Source organism: Kryptolebias marmoratus, linkage group LG11, assembly GCF_001649575.2.
Source record: "Kryptolebias marmoratus isolate JLee-2015 linkage group LG11, ASM164957v2, whole genome shotgun sequence".
Taxonomy (NCBI): Eukaryota; Metazoa; Chordata; class Actinopteri; order Cyprinodontiformes; family Rivulidae; genus Kryptolebias; species Kryptolebias marmoratus.
The window spans coordinates 5,853,541-5,872,106 of NC_051440.1; the positions used below are offsets into that span (position 1 = coordinate 5,853,541).

The 18,566-nt window shown below is 42.6% G+C and overlaps 1 protein-coding gene across 12 annotated transcripts in view; it reads right to left on the reverse strand.

The window, feature by feature from the left end:
• The window catches only part of myo9ab (myosin IXAb), a 140,955-nt gene that overhangs the window by 16,024 nt on the left and 106,365 nt on the right, over positions 1 to 18,566 (reverse strand). For 9 of the 12 annotated variants that reach the window (XM_017437015.3, XM_017437018.3, XM_017437019.3 and 6 more), the window contains 16 exons: positions 15,618 to 15,739; positions 12,396 to 12,537; positions 9,743 to 9,938; positions 8,755 to 8,874; positions 7,666 to 7,741; positions 7,374 to 7,517; positions 7,233 to 7,272; positions 7,001 to 7,123; positions 6,753 to 6,833; positions 6,530 to 6,640; positions 4,616 to 4,738; positions 4,357 to 4,506; positions 2,580 to 2,887; positions 1,225 to 2,364; positions 942 to 1,032; positions 497 to 700 (listed from right to left, as the gene is read on the reverse strand). In XM_017437015.3, coding sequence (XP_017292504.1) covers positions 497 to 700; positions 942 to 1,032; positions 1,225 to 2,364; positions 2,580 to 2,887; positions 4,357 to 4,506; positions 4,616 to 4,738; positions 6,530 to 6,640; positions 6,753 to 6,833; positions 7,001 to 7,123; positions 7,233 to 7,272; positions 7,374 to 7,517; positions 7,666 to 7,741; positions 8,755 to 8,874; positions 9,743 to 9,938; positions 12,396 to 12,537; positions 15,618 to 15,739 — 3,171 coding nt within the window. The remainder of the gene's footprint in view (positions 1 to 496; positions 701 to 941; positions 1,033 to 1,224; positions 2,365 to 2,579; positions 2,888 to 4,356; positions 4,507 to 4,615; positions 4,739 to 6,529; positions 6,641 to 6,752; positions 6,834 to 7,000; positions 7,124 to 7,232; positions 7,273 to 7,373; positions 7,518 to 7,665; positions 7,742 to 8,754; positions 8,875 to 9,742; positions 9,939 to 12,395; positions 12,538 to 15,617; positions 15,740 to 18,566) is intronic. The other 3 variants (XM_025010800.2, XM_017437024.3, XM_017437016.3) reach the window with 2 other exon arrangements.

The window sequence follows — 18,566 nt, forward strand, 5'->3', positions numbered from 1 at the left end:
AAACAACCATAAAACTCTGTGTAAATAATTGTATTATGACAAACTGGCGGCTGTGGCGTCTGCACAAACCGCTATGAGATTTTTAAGACTGAAGTTGTTTTAACATGACAGGGATTCAGTTTGGTCTTAGTTTCTAGCTGTTAGCTCATCAGTCTGGACAGAATTATACTATTTCTCCAAACTGAGGTTGTTCAAGAAAAGCTATCTACAGCAGGTAACATTGTTAACCTTTCCACAAAACTTCACTTGGAAAAATCTGTCACTAGACCTCTTATCAGAGCTTGAAAAGTGGATGCAATAAATATATTAGTGGAGAAACATCTGTTTGGTTCAAAAGTATTGGTGAAATTGTGGTTAGCAGTGTTAAAAAGCTCCTCCGCCCGCTGCGTGTGGCCATATCCACCAGGAAAAAAAAAAGGGTGGAGGTGGGGGAGGGACCAAGAGGACAGAAAACTCATGTGGAGGTCGAGGGACCTCCGGAGATTTGGTATGTTACCATCTCAGAGTCACTGTGACAGTCAGCCTCGAGGAGGGCTCGTGGGGGAGACAGGGAGGGGGGCAGTGTGCAGGCGTGTGCGGGGATGTAGTATTCGTCGTCGTCATCCGACTGGGTGGCGCCCTCGGAGTTACAGCGGGTGAGGAAGTCTGAGCGCGTCCGGGACATTCGAGCTTTCTTTTTGGGGCCGGGGCGGCCCACCTGCTTCCAGGTAACCACATGAACAGATCAGCTGTTTGTGTGTTCATATATGAATGCAGATAAATATACTGCAAGTACTAAAGCTGAAGATTTTAAAAACATATATCTAATTTCTGCAACCTCAAACTGACGCTCAATAGGTCTTTTATGAGGCATTTTCACAGAAAAAATAAACGTTGCGTGCAAATGACAAGCATGCGATACGTGAAATAAGTGGGTCTGTGCTCACATTTGGTTGTCTTACCTCTCTGTTTCTGGATCCAGCAGATTTGGAATCATCTCTATACATAGAAAGAGAGGGAGATCTCTCCTGGTTTACCAAATCCTTATCTGATCTGCAAAACACGAGAACATTTTAAAAAGCAAATCGTCAAAACTTAAAAAAAATAATAATAATTGGCCTTGTTGCTCCAAAAAGGCTTAAATGGTCGTGTTTTATTTTTAGTTTGCACTGGCCTTTTTGCAGGGTTGTGACGGTGAACCTGCAAGAAGAAGTTCTTTCCCTCTGTGTAAATCTTTTAACTTACTTTGAGAACGGCAGCTTGCGTCTTGGAGGAGAGAACACGGTGTTGGGTGATTTCTCCACCATGTTCACTATCACAGTCTGGCCAGAGTTCTTCTTCTGGGCTTTTGGGGGTTTGGTGTCCAGCACCTGGTTGGGAGCCTCCTGCATTTTCTTCGTCTCGTGCTGACTCGGCAGAACAGTGGGAACTTTAGACTTGGGCTGCAGGACCTTTGAGGGACAGGGTCCTGGTGTCTCTGGGCTCTCTCCGTGAAGGGCTGAAGTGGGAAACTTGGAAGACTTGTCCACCCCAAGCACATCTCTCTTTGCCTGGGCAGGTTGCTCCCTGCGGGACGCTAACTCCAGGCCTCCTATAGGGGGGATTTGGGAGCCAGCTCCTCCTGTTTGAGAAGCTGCTTCGAGGGTTCGGGCTGCCAGCAGCTCTCCCTCATCCACAGGACTCTCCTTCTGCATACTGATCAATACAACCACAGGCCTTCGAGATGTCGACTCCTTTCTGTCTCTGTGAGATTTGCCGGGACTTTCAAGTTTTGTTTTATGAATTGGACTTTGGTCTGAAGGAATATAAAACGTCGCCCTTGGTCCCTCCACCTTGTTCGGCAGTTCCGTCATTGGCTTTTCGTTATGGTTTGAATCTCTGAGAACACTCGGAGTTTGGGCTTGCTCTTGAGATTCAGTCGACTGGGGCCCAAACCCTCCAGAACCTTCCGTCTCCATTTCTTCCATGCTTAGCATCTCGAAACTCCCGTGGCTCGCTGGGGAACCCCGCGGCGAATGTCTGACGTCGTCCTCCGCCTGGCAGGAGCCGCTGTTTGCAACTGCATCTTCTGGGAGAGGACCCCCCATGCTGGTGGTTCGGACTTTGAGGAGCTCCAAGCTGAACTGAGCCTGCTCCAGTTCTCTCATGCGTGCCCGCTCTCGCTTTGACCGGTTCCTATGGCTACTTTCATCCGTGCTCTGACTTCTCTCTGAGTCCTCTCCCTTTAGGGTCTTGGTAGCATCCAAAGATTCTTCAGATGGTTCCACGTCAACACAACTGTCCTGTCCTGACGACGCAAAGTTCTCTAAAGTTCCAGCATCCATCTCAGTTAGTGGACTGGGCTGCCTGTGGAGTCTCCTATGCTGCTCCTTTAAGTGTTTAAACCTAGACAGAGTTTGGATGAAAATTACAAAATAATCTCTGGGCAATATTAACACAATAATGATGGAAAGTGACTGAAATGATTTGCTTCTCTCGTAGGATTCCATGTTCATTTCCACCTGTTTATCAGTTATTTGACTAAACATTTTAGAGGAAACATGCAGATGGGTTTCTTTAAAATAAGTCCCTCATCTCCTCAAATTCACCGTTTCACTCACCTGAGTCTAGCCAGGTATCCTCGGCTGACCGCCTGCAGTTGTGTGACAGCGCCGCGCATCCTGCAGAACCGGCTCCTCTCTCTGAAGCCTCTCCAGGCCGCCTGGATGGTCGTAGCCGCCACGGACCTGCGGCGGTGGCAGCAGCTCCTCCAGCTCCTCTGTATAATGACGGCGGACGCTCGCCAGTGCAGGAACCTCCGGCGCTCCCTGTAACCTCTCCACGCCGCCTGCAGACACACAGCCGCCACCGCCTCCTCTTCACCCGAATCAATACTGGACTGTTTGAGGAGGCAGAATCTCCACCACCGCTGCAGAGATGGGACGAAAAGATGGAACAGATATGCTTCGCGGATGGGAAGACAGAAACGGATCAAAACATTAAATAAGAGAGGATGATTTGTGTTATGACCCTTCATTTATGCCTTAATAAGTTTAGGCAACACATTCACAGAATCGGATCTTTTTTGTAATTCAAAACATTCTTCAGCAAGTCAGGAAAATTGAATATTAAATGACTGATATGACGTGTTGCTCAGATTCTTCTGAATCCTCTAAGGCACCAAGTTTGCCTCTTATTAAACAAGAAGATTATTTTTCTGTTCAATTGGCGATGTTCTAGCCAGCGATTAGGAACTTCTCATTGAGTTGAGGAGTTCCTGTTTGAACTAGCGGCGTAATACTACACAAAACTCATGTTTCAGTAGGTATCTCAAAATGAGGGTCACGGTAAAAATAAAAGAAACAAATGCTAGTTTAATTTTCGACACATCCAGGGAGAAATTTTACATACGCAAACACATCCCTCAGCAGTCTTTAATTTGGGTTTTTATTTTTTCCGAGTCTCCGTGTGGCTCTCCTCCAACCTACCAAAAGGCTGCCACATTGAGCTCTACTCAATATGGCATGAACGTGGATAAACAAAGCAGTTTTTTCACAGGAGCTTCAGCTGAAATAGGCTAAAATCTGTGAACTCCAGGGGTATTATGAACAGACACGGCTGCTTTCCTTCTCCTCCTCTTTGTTGGGAAATGCTTCTTCTCTGCCAGCTGGACAGACACTCGCAGCATTCAAGCTGCAGTTGGAAAAACTAGCTATACCGCTTCTTATGTGAAGCCGGCCAAAGAGGGATTTAGATCCTCTGATGCTCCTTTTTGGTCGTGGCATTTAAGCTATTTAAAAAAAAACGTGTGTCCTCTTTAAGATGAGAACATTGACCCCCTATGACTGAAGTATTCTTCTTCTGAATCCATACACTCATCCCAGACATCTGTATTGTGACGGTTTGATAAAAATACATGTACTGTTACACCACTAGTTTGGACCGAGTTTTCTTCCAGGCCATATAAGCCTCTCTTTGGTTACATTTTTCATAAGCACACATTTCATTCCACTGATTCAGTTCACAATCTTTGCCCTTAAACCCTTGGGGCTTCACGCCTGCAACAACTATCCTGAAACAAACTATTTTAGTTAAAGGACAGCAAATCCAAAATGCTTTTAGTTCATTCATTGTACAGAGTGTAATAATACCCAGACTAATAACTGAAATCTGCTCTGAAAGCATTTGTCCTCATCATCTTTAATCGACAAACTATATATAGAGAACCCTCTTCATTGTATATTTATGACTGGATATTTGATTAGTCGAGACAAAGAAACCTTAATGGACTTTAGAGGCTCCTCCTGTAAAGTTAGGTGGATAAAAATCAGGATTCGTGATGCCCTTAGAGATATAAGGAGAGCAACAATAGGGACTAAAGAATAAGAGAGTACTCACCTGGATTACAAAGGTGGCTCGTCGCATGCTGACAAAGTGCCTCCTCTCCAAGACTGCTCTGAAGCGCCGCTGCAGCATGACAATTCGCCGCAATACTTCCTGGTGGAGGAGTGTCTGCAGACGCTGACGCTCCGCCTCCCGCAAGAACACCTACACCAGCGGAGGAACAGAGGAGAACGACGCTGAAGTCCGACAGAAAACAATAGTCACCTAAAGGGTTTACAGAAAAGCCACGGCGGCTGGTTTCCAGAACCCGTACCATTGTGTTGCCCACTTGGTACCCTGCAGGAGGCAGGTGGATCCGTCTGAAAAACTCTCTGATGCCAGACTTTGTGGGGCTCGTGCCCCGCGGCAGCAGCACGTGGAAGTGATGCACAAAGTCCTGGAAGGAGACAAACGAGACGTTTTCAGGTGAAGCTTCAAGAAATCTGTCAGTGTGGGGGGAAAAAACTGAACCTGAATGCTTTTTTGTGTAACATAATGAGAGGACACTTTTCAAAATGAAAAGACTAAATCTTCTTCTGGCTGCTCCCTTCAGGGGTTGTTACACCAACCCTCTGCACATCCTCCTACACTACATTCATGAAGCTTCTGTTGGTTTTTTCTGCCTCCCTGGCAGATCCGCATTTAACATCCTTTGTCCAAAATAGCCATTGTCCCTCCACTTCAGGTGTCCAAACCATCCCAGTCTGAGCTGTCCCTTCGATATACTCATTACCATTTTCACCTCTGCGACCTCCAGCTCCTCCTCCTGCGTTCATGTTAGAGCCATCATCGCCAAACCAACCACAGCAGGTCTCAGCTCCATCTTGTAAACCTTCCCCTTTCACTCTTGCAGCTTCACTGTTTACACCCGTCTCTCTCTCATGCTCACGCACAATCTGTCTCACTTCTACTGACTCTCATTCCACTTCTCTCCAGAGCATACCTCTGCCTCTCCAGGCTCTCTTCCACCTGCTCCCTACTCTCACTACGCAAACATCACAGTCCATGGGGATTCCTGTCTGACGCTATTCGTCAACCTGTACGTCATCATTACAAGCAGTGAGGGGTTCAGAGCTGATACCGTTGAGACATACTATAACTAGAGAAAGGACTGGAAGCCAGAGGTTGAGGCCAATGCGAAGGAGCACCCCCTTAGTGGTTGGCTACAGTACAATTTTAAGCCCCGCCTCTCAATGTTAATGAATGGGACATTTGCCTCAGAATATTTTTTAGGGGTTGAGTTTAGTTTATTCATGTAGTTCTTACCTTGCTGCAACAAGTTCAAATATGCATTAAAAAAAAAAACACACTTATTTTGAATTATTTATTCAAGGCTTTAAAAAAGTGCCAGGTTACACCGTGACTGACAGCCTGTTGGTGAGTTGGGAGGGCGAGTAGGCGGGACTTTTGTATTGAGGGGACAGCCTGAATAGCTTCAAAAATACAACACGATGGCACACAAAAACTGACATTTTGCCGTTAACTGTGAACAACACTTCGTCCACCTTCCTGAACCCATCAGTCCCTCCTATAACACATCTCATTACTGTTTCGTTGGGAACTGCAATTATTCACATTCACATTTCTAATTTTAATTTTGGCTCCAAACAATTCAAGAAAAAAAAAAAAGGTAGTTGACAAAAAACAAATACATTTTATTTCGCCACATTCTGCTTTGTGAGCATCTTATTCTGCCTTGCCTTTTGATTGAGGTGCACTTTTTTTTTAGGTGAAAACACGGTGACTGAAAAAACCCCCAAACATATTTCATAGAGTCCTACAATAAGCACTATATTATGGATTTTGTTTATTACAATATCTGGTAGTCCACATGTTAATAAACTCTTCACCAGTAACTTTAAGGGAAAGTTTAACAGTAAAGTATCAAAGTTGTCGTCACCTTCAGGGAAATTTACTGCTCTTTAAGTACAGTAAATGTTTCTAAACTCAATCAGTAATCAAGTTCGATAATCAGGATTATGACCCCCCCAGTCCAAAAAGACACGGTTAAACTCCCTCTGACTTTTCCTAAACTGGAATATTTAGATTTGGGTTAACATTTGCCCGTACATTATAAATGATACACAGAATTATTGTTGAAATGCAAAGAAATCTCAGCTGATTGTGAATGTTTTTGCCTGAACATCGTGGTGTTATCGTGGCAGCGGGTCGGAAAGGCAGGATTCACCTTAAATGTGTACTTGATGCTGTATCCCGACTGTCGGATCCGGACGGTTTCCAGCATCCCCGTGTACCTCAGCTGCCTGAGCACCAGACTGTCGTTGAAACGAAGCGGCAGCTGAGCAGCGCAAAGAGCAAGCGAGCAGAGAGGGAGGTAAAAAAAAAAAGAAAAAAGAGTGACATCAGTGGGGCGGTGGTTAGAAGAAGCCTTTTTACACTCATGGCTCTACCTTCTCAGCATTGGAGCGGATACACTTGACGAAGTACGGCTCCGACTGATCAAGAGTCTCCATCAGCTTATTGAGCGAAGCCTGCGCACACACACACACACAAACACCATAAACCAGAAGAATGTTTATTTTCATCTCGTTAACTTTTCTGCCACCAGATCTGACTCGGACTTTCTGCTCCTCGTGCGTGTCCCGGTCAGTGATGCTGCTGTGATTCCCTGGTTCTCCCAGCAGGGTGCAGCACTGACCTGGAACTGAGCACTGATGCTGGGCGGCTTCTTCTTCTTGTGCAGGTGAAGCAGGGACTTGGTGATGCGGTCGTGGAGCGTCACGCTGCTCAGGTAGCGCAGAGACTTCACGTCCAACAAGTGCTGCTCGGACACAACCAGACAAAACGACATTAACACTGTACTTCCTGTTTCCTTTTCCAGTTATGATCTTTCTGAAAATGCTGTGGACTGCATCAGATTTGTGTCTGACCTTGGGAAGGGCTGGTTTACTTTTGCAGTTTTTGTTTCTCCTACGGAATTAGAGCGGACGTAAACACCACGATTAACAAGAAGCTTAAAACTGTAATTAAACAAGCAGATTTTACTCCTTTTGTCGGTGTGAGGTACTCACAGCAGGATACCCTGAGCTCTCTCCAGGAGCTTGCTGTTGGCCGAGTTGAGGAAGATCCCGTCCTCTTCCAGGGCGGGGCTTCCCGATGAAGAGACGCGACCCGACCTGGAGCTGCGACCGTTACATCCGACCCCGAATCCTTCCCTGCACAAGGACGAAGCAGTGACGATACTGATTACAGAGCCGGGTTAGTAGAATTTGTTTTTACGCAGTCGGCGGCAGAGGCAACCCATCTAATAAACTGGAAATAAATTTCCGTTTGTGTGACTTTACCGTAAAGTCTCATTCTCACCTGGTGGCCTTTTCATTCAGGACGTTGGCGCCTTGAAGATCAGACAGAGGTGTTCGTGGATTTTTCCGAGCAATACCTAGGAGGTGAAAGATGGAAAAACTTGTATTTTTATTGTAAGAAAAATCATCATTAGTTTCTTTGCTTTTGTTTCTGCAAAACCCAAACCATGTTTTTAAACCGAAACACAATGAATTTCACGCTACGGTTTGTCGCTTTTATAAAGGGTATAAACAATTAATATCTTACCTGTTGCAGATAGCTCTTTGAACAACCCTAGTTTAAAAACTCTGACTGGACAACAAGACAACAGTTAATCCGAACGGGTCCAAGACCAAACTGGATTACTGACGTCTTGAAACAGTTAAAAAAACAAAATCCATAAAGCTTTACGCCGTCAGTTTTAACATTACATGATTATTTTTTATAGAATTCTATGCTTGTTTTTCAGGTGTAAACAGCAGTAGCAGCTAGCTTTAGCACTTCAGGTGCAGCCTGAGGCTCTTCCTGCAAAAATATTGTGATGATTCTGCCATAGTGGCCAAATGATGTGAAATTTATGGCAATTTAAAGATTTGTTAAAAGCCCTGGGAGGTTTCTGAGATTTGTCTGGGCTTCCCTCGAACTAACCATTAGCTCGTCCATCTGGTCAGAATTAAACAGTTTCTCCAAACTGAGGTCAATCAGAGAGTTATCCACAACAGGTAAGATGTTAACTGTTCATAACCTTTCCATAGTGTCCTAATCAACAGACCTGAACTATCCCTTTAAGTCTGAAAGAGTTAAAGGGACAGTTTTAAATTTCTACTTTATTATATAACATGATCACTACCAAACCCATTTATTCCATATATGACATAAGTTTAGAATAAAAACCTAAAATATTAAACAATATTTGTGTCGCCATCTTTTTTTTCTCAGCTTTGATCAGCAACTGATTCATCATCTGATGAGGCTTTTAGCTTGGTAATTTTAAAAATAAATATTTGTAAGTTCAATTATTGTGAGACCAGAGTGTAAATAAAACATCTGATGAAGTAAGTGGCTCCATCAGAGAAAATAAAAAAATCTGACAAATCCTTCCCCACTTACTGTATTTCTCATCTTTACATCTCTGGAGGATCTCAAGGCTCCTCTGGTGAACCGGGTGGTGAAGGAAACTGAAGTTGTCAACAGTTTTGACGACAGCGCAGGGAACAGCCGGGTCATTCACTTAAAGAATAAAAATACAAAAAAAAAAAAACATGTTAATCTTAAATTCACAGTTTCACTATAAGCAGCTCAAGTCTCTGATGTTACTTAAGTGACAATAATGACCTTAGCTAATCTGCCTTATCCCAACAACCCACTAACTGTACTGATAAAGCCTGATTAGTACTCTTCAGCACATCATTACCACCTACCTTTCATGTCAATTGGCTATCATGTGTCCCTGTGTGGGTTTGTCAGTCTGTTAGCAAAATATCTCATGAACCACTGAATGGATTTTATCACCAAAGATGAATAATACGCCCGTCTGTAGGTACAATCGAGGGAACAAAGGATTTGACATTTCTATGCTAGTCAGATGTGAAGCTGGAGCATAGGTTTAACAAAGATGTGACCTTGACCTTTGACCTAGTGACCTTGAAATCAATAGGGATCATCCTTAGCCAATTAGGTCTCCAGCTGGGCAGTTTGACGTTTGTATGTTGCAGAGTTACAGCACGGACAAGAAATTGTACACAAACAGATGGATTCATATCATAACATGTCCCGTCTTAAATCAGGCGTATAAAAATGTCTCTAACTGAATTTTCCAGATATGAAGCAGATTTGATGTGGTGGTAGCTGAGAGTCATCGCCAACACGAAGTGCTAACAGATTGTGTAACGTCTTTGTTCATAACTTTGAGAGCAGGTTTCCTTCATTCCTTCGAGTAACGCTACTTTGTTTCCTTTTTCTGTGTGCTAACCTGAGCGCCGACCTTAAAAGAGATTATTCTACATAGACAAACTAAATCTATGTTGCAGGTATAATATGTGTTGGATCTCTTAATATAATATTTGTTTTCTTCGTGGGCTAAAGAACGATTCCTCACCTGTCTTTTTGTGGACGTGTCTGCGGCCGGCCTCCCTGAAAGCCACCACAGCCCTGAAGTAAGCCCGCAGCACGGCCCAGCGGAAGGTCGCCACGGGGTCGATTCCCATCAGGCCGCAGATGAAGGCGTTCTTGCTGCTCTTCAGCAGGGCCACGATGTCGGGCCGCATGTGGTCCGTGTTCTTCTCCCTGAAGTCCTGAATATAGGAGAGTGACACACACCAGGCTTCCAATAAATCGTTAAAGTTCCTCACAATAGGTTTCAAAAGTATTCAGACCCTCTTCACTTTTTACAGTTTTGTAAAAAGTGCTACAATTGTTTATGTTTATTTCTTTTCCTTGGTAATCTACACTCAGTAATGCATAACGGAACAAAGAAAATAGAATTTTAAACAAATTTGTACATTTATTAAAAAGAATAAACCCCTTCAATATCACATTTACCTACATATTGAGAACTTTGAAGCACTTTTGGTAGAAGTTACAGCCTCAACTCGTTTTGGGTTTGATGCAACAAGCACTGCTCACCTAGATTAGAGGATTTTCTGCCATTCTGAGCCATTTTCAGCTGATTCAGAGTTTCTGACTGGTCCACTTCACAGACATTCACAGAGTTGTCTCTAAGCCACATGTCGTCTTCTCTGTGTGCACTGAGTCGTCGTCCTGTTGGAAGGTGAACCTTCTTCGGCTCAATCTGAGCTCCTGAACACTGTGCTTTTCATTGAGGATATCTGCTCCATTCACTTTTTCCTCAACCCTGACCGGTCTCCAAGTCCCTGCTGTTGAAAAACAACCCCACAGCATGATGCTGCCGCCACCGTGCTTCATTGTGTTGGACGGGTGATGAGTAGTGCCTAGTTTCCACCAGACATAACTTGTTCCTGCAAGTGTTTCCCCCCTCAGGAGAGGCTTCCATGGAGTTACTCCGTCTAAAAGCCCAGATCAGCGGAGGCCTGCAGTTCTGGCTGTCCTCCTGGAACCGAGTCCCTTCTCCACACGGGATCTCTGAAGCTCAGTCAGTGAGACCGTCACGTTCTTAGTCACCTCTCTCACTAAGACCCCTCTCACTCAAATGTTCAGTGTGGCTCGGTGACCAGCTCTTAGAGGAGTCCTGCTTGTGCCAAACCTCTTTCATGTCAGGATTATGAAGGCCACTGAGCTCTTGGGGAACCTTTAGTGCAGCAGAAATATTTCAGAGCTTTCCTCAGACCCTTATTCTGTCTCTGAGCTCGGCAGGCAGCTCCTCTGACCTTACATTTGGTTTTTGCTCTGATCGTCAGCTAAAAGTCTTCTTTAGAGAGACATCTACCTTTATAAATCATACCCAGTGAGTTAAATTAACCAACGATTGACTCCAATAAAGGTGTTGAATCAGGAACAATGGGAGAAACCTGAGCTAAACTAGTCTGAATGCTTGTGTATGTGATTTTTGTATTATTTTTTTTTTAATAAATTGATGAATTAAAAAAAAATTGTTTTCTTTGTTATTATTGGATACTGGGTGCAGATTAAGAGAGAAAAGAATTGAAAATACAACAAAACACCAAAAAGCAAAGGCGGTCTGAATACTTTCTGAACCCACTGCATGCATTAACATAGTTGGTCTTTTTCTCTAATCTTTAACTTCCGGGACAATTTTTATAGCTGCAAAACTAACCAAGACTTTTATAAGCCTGAGTTATTCAAACATAAAACCACACAGATCGAGTGTCATAAACAACAGCAACTGTTTTTCCCCGTCAGGATCTTTATTGTTTGTTTGGCAGTGAAGAAAACACTTGGCAGCACGGGTTATAGCTGCTTTTTGGCTAAAAAATATTTTGTTGTTGTTGCTCTGCAATTACGGGGACTGAGTTCAAGAGCTAAAGGATTAGTTTACTTTTTTTTTTATTTCAGCTTTCCTGTCATTTTGACGTTCCAAGTATTATTTCCCATTAAATCTAAGGACTGGTTTAATCTTCCATTGAACGGTGATGATAGTTCCAGGAATAACAACATATGGATGATTGAAACACTTCAAGCTCGGCTGTAATTGTGGGGCAAAGAGAGTCATCTTAAATGTGATGCCCCATCTATAAGGAATAAGATACTGGAACTTATCCTTCTACTACAAACCCAAAACTCTTGGAGATATTCTCCATCCATAAGACAGAACCCAGCGGTAAGCTGATCGCTGCTCATCTTTCAGGACCACAGCTCAGCTGTTCACATGCTGATGTGGAATAACCAGTTGGTATGAGTTTATTTCATGCGGTCGAACAATACTCTCCTCAGCACATGTGCTTTGTATCAACACACAGCTTGGAAACAGAGAATCAGATCTAGCCACAAAAATAGGTCGTCGAAGCGGTGAACAGATCCGCCGCTGCTTTCTGCTCTGACTTTTTTAATTGTTTGTCCGTCTCGTTAAACGCTCAGTGTACCCTGAGGGACACCTCATGAATTTTAGTTACTTATTTAAAGCTGACTGCTTTATCCAGTATGATCGGTAATGTGGCTCGTGTTTTTTGGCTGCTTTTCCCCCTTTAATACAGCTCCAGTATGAATGAATTATATTAGTATCAGCTCCGGCATCCGCTGTCAATCGATGTGTGGACAGCAAATCCCTTTGAGCGCCGTTTAATTCCTCTTACACATCCACAACCTGTTCTCACCTTGACTCTGTACTTGACCTTCCCGGCGTAGTGTCTGATGATGAAGGCGGGCTCCATGACGGCGGGGAACTCGATGTAGCTGTTTCCTTCATGCTGACGCTTGAATTTGTCCAGCAGCGTCTGATTGGAAGCTTGAGGGAAACTTAAAAAAAAGAAAGGAAAAAATAAGCTTTTTTTTATTTTCATCAGAGCAACATAGATTAAAGCTCATCTTCAGACTTTTACAGTAAACTAGTATTCATCCCCATGGTTATATTAACATGTTCTTGCCTTACAACCATTAATTTTTTTAAGTTGATTATAAAGAAAAAAATCCCAACCGATACCTTCATCAGCTACACAAATTAAATAAGAACCACTTGTTTGCAATCCAAAGGTCAAATGAGCTCAGTATCACATGTCAGACACAATGTTCTAGAGAAGTACAGATCAGAGTTACTAAAAAAAAAACAACAACCCAGAACCCTGAACATCCCACAGAGCTCCATTATATCCATTATTAGGAAATGGAAAGATGATGCCACCGGAGCAAACCTGCAGAGAGAGGGTCCCGCAAAAACTCGCGGACCAGGCAAAGAGCGCATTAATGAGAGAAACATCCAGGAAGGCCAAAGATAACCCTGATGGAGCTGGACTTTATGGGAGAGTGGCAGCAAAAAGACATTATTTCAAAAAAATAAAGCTGACCATTTGGAATTTCTTTCCCAAACATGTGGAGGAAGGTGCCATTTGGCCCTATTGTAATGGTAAAAAAACCACCTTCTTCACAGTGACGCATGGTGGTGGCAGCATCATGCTGTGATGATGATTTTTTGTTGTTTAAATCAGCAAAGAACGGGAAACTGGTCAGAGTTCATACAAAGCAAAATATAGAAAAGATCTTTCAGGGAAACTTCTTTAAGTCTTCCAGAGATTTGAAACTGGAACGGAGGTCCACCTTCCAGCAGGACAGTGACCCTCAACACACAGACGAAGCAACACTTCAGTGGTTTAAGGAGAACCAGGTAAATGTCCTGGAAAGGTTTAGTCAAATCCCACACCTCAAACTGAGAATCTTTCCTAGGATTTAAAGATCGCTGTATAGAAGCAACCACCATCCAACTTAAAGGAGCTGGAGCTGTTTTGTTGTAAAGAATTATGCTTATCCTAAAGAAACTCTTATAATCAAATAAAACTAACTAAATTCTGGGTTGTAGGGCAACAAAACAAAGATTACCAAGAGGTGAATATCGTATTTCATTAAAGGACTGGTTCTGATTGAGAAAGAAACCATTTCCTTGCAACCCCATTCGCCATTGCTTCACAGCAATATTTGGGTTTCAAATCTATTTATTTTAAAAGCAACATCCAGTAGCATGCGCAAGCACTTATTAAACTTAAGGTTAACCTGGTTTTGAATGACTTTTGTTTTGACTACCGTGTCAGGGGAGCAGCTGAGGACCACGAGGAACTCGCTTCAGTGAAAAGGAATACAAAGTGAACGAAGTTCACTCCTCTGACCCTCGAGGAAGATATTCCATCCCCAATTTACCACCGGAGCCACTAAAACTGTGGCTCCGCTCGCAGCATTCTTCCTTGGTGGTTCCACCTTTGATTCATGAACAATTTGCCCGTTCACCACTAACCTCCGCAGGCTGGATCAACATTCCAGGAGACGTTTCGTATCGCCTAAACCTCTCCTCCGTTCACCTCGGCAAAACACGGCAGGTTCGAGTGTGTCCGCGGGGGTTGTAAGGCTGGATGCTTTCACTGGAGAAATGAACCCCCGACTCTGTAGTAACCTAATCCGTCTCTCCAGAGGCCCCGAAGCACCACTGGCTTCACTAACTGTGAATGATGAGATCTCGGAGCATCTCCCCTTTCTCTCCCTGTAATCTCTGAGCTTCATCCACTGGCAGCATAACACCCCAGAGAGAGCCTCCCCCACCCGAGATTTCCCCCCCTTCAGCCAAATTTTCCAGAAATGACCCCATTTTTTTCCACACACACACACACGGACGTATACATGAAGCGTTCCGATTGGTTCAAGGCGTTATTGGATCCAGATGAAGCAGCTACGCTAAGTAGTAAGTTAGATGACAGCTAACAGAGATAAATACGACTGCACGTGCACCACCTGGTGGGTTTTCACGCAACGGAAGGGGTCGGAACGAGTAGAGTTTGATTCACAGAAAGGAAAGGATTCGGAGGCAAAGTGCTGTCCTGCAGTGGAATATCTTAACATCGAAAAAGAGAGAAATGTTAATGCCTAAAAACAGCCCAAATCAATGAAGCTAAAGGACCAAAAGTCAGCAGAGTTTAGCAGCTGGGTGAAAAAGATCAATTAAATGACATTTCTCCTATGAGTAAACTGATATCTAAGGTATAATAAATATAACAACATAGAAGTTAACCAGAAATAAATTTTTTAACTTCCTATTTTCAAAAGTGCCCCACCTTTACAAACTAAAATTTTGCTTTTTACAACTAATAGCCACATTAATGTATAAAAAGCCCAGATCTGATTTTGTTCAATAAATACCATTTCTTACAGTTCAGGTACAGTTTGTTTAGATCTGATTTAAAGTGGCAAAACTGAAAAGACCAGCAAAACAACAGGATTAATCAACAAACTCTCCCTGCAACCCAGCAGATATTTAGGTGTTTCAATTAACTGAGATGTTTCACAGCATTATCTGTATTCTGATATAATCTTTTTGAGTTTCCAGAGGCATTTTCAGTGCATCAGACGATCTGTGGCAACATCACTCCAGTGACATCATCAGAGTACCAGACCAACGCCTCCATCTTTGGATACCAAACTTAAGGTGTCTGAAAACTCTTCTGAGGTAAACTATAAAGTTAAAGACGCAGTGGAGCTGTTAAACGAAAGGGTTGACAATTCATCATTTTCTAACAAAGCCTGAAGAAAGAAACAGACTGCAGCTGCGATGAGGAAAGACTGGAGCTCTGCACCTAGTCCTTCATTCCTAAACATTGCACCTAAAAACAACATGGAGTGTGCAGTTTTGTAGATCTGATTGATATCCAAAACAGCAGCGTAAAAAAAAACAAACAAACAAACAAAAAAAAACCTCAGCAAGGTGATAACAGGGTTAACAATTGTCCACAGATAAATGACAGCATTTATGTACTATAAGGCAGCAGTAATAAAGAAGGTACCAGCTTTGGCAGTCTTCTGGTCACTTTTCTAAAAACGATCGCACTTGACCGGTGACGTACTTGCACTCCTCGTCCAGCAGGTGGAACAGAGCCGTCGGCTTCTTGCTGATGAGGTTGATGCAGCCGCTGTTGTCGATGTAGTCGATGTTGTGCCACGTGATGCCCTCTGCTCTGTACTCCTCCTGCAAGCAAAAAAAAAGACTATTCAGTAAAATCATGAAGTTCATGCGTCAAGGTAACATTTTTTTAACTGACCTAACATCTATCGTTTACAACTCGTATCTGCACTGAGCTTTAAAAACTCAAACTTTAACTGAGAACCCAACATCACACCCAGATGTTTTACTTCTGACACGCCATCAGTCCAAGACTGAGCCCTTGAAGAAAAGCAAGTTGATCTTTTGTTTGTTTGTTTTCATATTCAGTGTAAGACACAGATTTTTAAACCATGCTGTAACAGATTTTAAATAACATGACAGCTGTCCAAAAACTGACGGGATATCCTTAGCGGGCACATATACAACTGAATCATCAGTGTACATCTGAAAATCTGCACCAGGGCACAAACAGAGCAAAGTAATGATATATAAACTTAAAAACAAGTAGGCCAAGACCATAGCCTTGTGGTACACCTGTATTAACTGAAAAACGTGGATTTTTCACCCCCAATGATAACATACCATTGATAATTTGTGAGATATGATTTAAACATTACCCAAGAATAAAAAAAGATCATCTTTGAATAGGAAGATTATAGTTCAATTCATCAAAATCCATTTTTTAGACCCAGAAACACTGCTCCAGACTTTTAATGGTGAGAAAGGTTGACCTTAAGTCATAACCTGGCATTCTGACAATAATAAGAAAAGTAACATAAGTCAGAAAGGTTTATTTTTCTGCACACTTTCTATAATAATAAACAAAAAAGAACTCCAATTTTGGATTGCATTTCACTAAAAAAAAAAAAAAACCTGAGTCACCACCATCAAAACAGCTAATGTCGGCTGTCGGTGAAAGAACGGCTAATTGGAGAGGGATGTACGCCTCCAGAAGACAATGACAGCTGTGGTATATGACCCATGTCCCCCTTTAATGGACCCCAAGAGAAGTGAGACATACTAGTTGGAATGCCTCCGTCAGCTGGGTTCATACGCTGAAAAAAGGTGCATATTGGATCAGTGTGTTGAGCATGTGGCTTACAATCTTTCCTCGCTGTTGTAGTTATGTTTGCAAAATGCATCTGAATACTCCCACAGCTCAGAGCGTCTTAGTACTGAACTGCAGGGAATAACCAAAACTTTAAGAGTCCACATCAGGAGGACAATGAGTTAGGGAGAAAAGATGGCACTTGATCAATAAAAAGGACAGAGAAACGACACCAAACTGCTTAATGTGCTACTAGAGCCATACAGGAAGTTAGAGGATTCAGTTAATCAGTGCAAACAAAACTATCGAATCTTTAAAGAAATGTATTAAGCCAGAGTATTTGTTCACTGTGCTAAACTGAAGCAAGTAATATCCAGAGCGAAATATTCAGAAACTTAGAAATTATGATTTAGACCAAAACTGCTTTTTCTTTGTTTTAAGTTTTTGGTAAAAATTGCAGAATGAGACCTAAAGAAGTGAAAAATAATGTGACCATTTGTGAGCCAATCACTGGTCAAACCGCCATGTTTGTTCACAATCTGATGGAGGCCATTGGGGCAAAATGTCAGCATGATTGTCTCCAACATGGCCTGAAAAGAAATCTACGTAAGAGAGATTAGTCAACCAAGGCCTGAAACCTTGTGTGAGTGCTTCCTGTCTGTTTTTGGATTACTTACGCTGAAGCTATTCATCACTCTTGGACATGCTAAGAAAGCTAGAAATCGTCCTAAACAACAAGCCTTCACCTTGCACAAAGAAGTGAAAGAAATACTGCAGATCACGAGTAATGTTTGGTGCTTTTACAGTACATGTGATATAACTGCATGAAATAAAAGTTGCATGTTTTGTTTCTGAGGTGCTCTTACTCGTTTTTATTGGAATTTATGTTTTTAACAAGCATTTCTTTAAGTCAAATGATTCGACAGTCATCTGCAACACATAGCACCCAGTTATTAAGCTGAGTAAAGTATTTAAAGCAGCACTCAACCATATTTTCACATATGCGACACGTCTGCCCTCCTTTTTTTTGATCACTGAATCACTGACGAAGCATTCGGAACATGTGGTGGGCTTCTTTTTTTATTTTCCCCCATTGGATCACATCATGTAGAAAAAAAACAACTGTTATAAAAAAAAAAGCTTGCGTGCTTTTGTTTAAACCTCATCAAGTGAATCACTCAGAGACACCGATGGACCTCATCAGACTGAATCTGTTGTGTCTGTGAGGCAGTCTGCAAACACGTGTGTTTACTCAAAGAGAGGGAGAAAGACAATTAGCTGCAGACATGCTGATGAAGAGACAAAAACACACACACACGCTCATCCGTTTTATTGCGGCGCATTAACGTAAACAGGCCGAGCTGGCGGGCAGACGGCTGCAGAGCCATGACTCAGTACGTGAAGCATGTGGAGAACTTGGTTCGGTCACGGCTTGGAGGAGCTGCACAACAACTGGAGTTTTATCACACGAACCAAATCCGGCAACTTAGAAGCAGCTGCTTTAGATAGCTGGACATTTAAGGCCTCCATATTTACATGTGAGCTTCACAGGAGCATAAAGAAAGCTAATAAGAGCTTCAAAAGTAGAAAAAAAAGCAAAAGAAGTCGGAGCACAGACTGGAGGACACGGTGAAAGTTTAACAACTTAGATGAAAATCGTGGCTTTTGTTTAGGCTTTACAGAAGAAAGCCTAAAACAGCAGCATCGTATAAACTTACAGGTGCTGGTCATAAAATTAGAATATCATGAAAAAGTAGATTGATTTCAGTAATTCCATTTAAAAAGTGAAACTTGTATATTATATTCATACATTACATACAAACTCATATATTTCAAATGTTTATTTCGTTTAATTTTGATGAT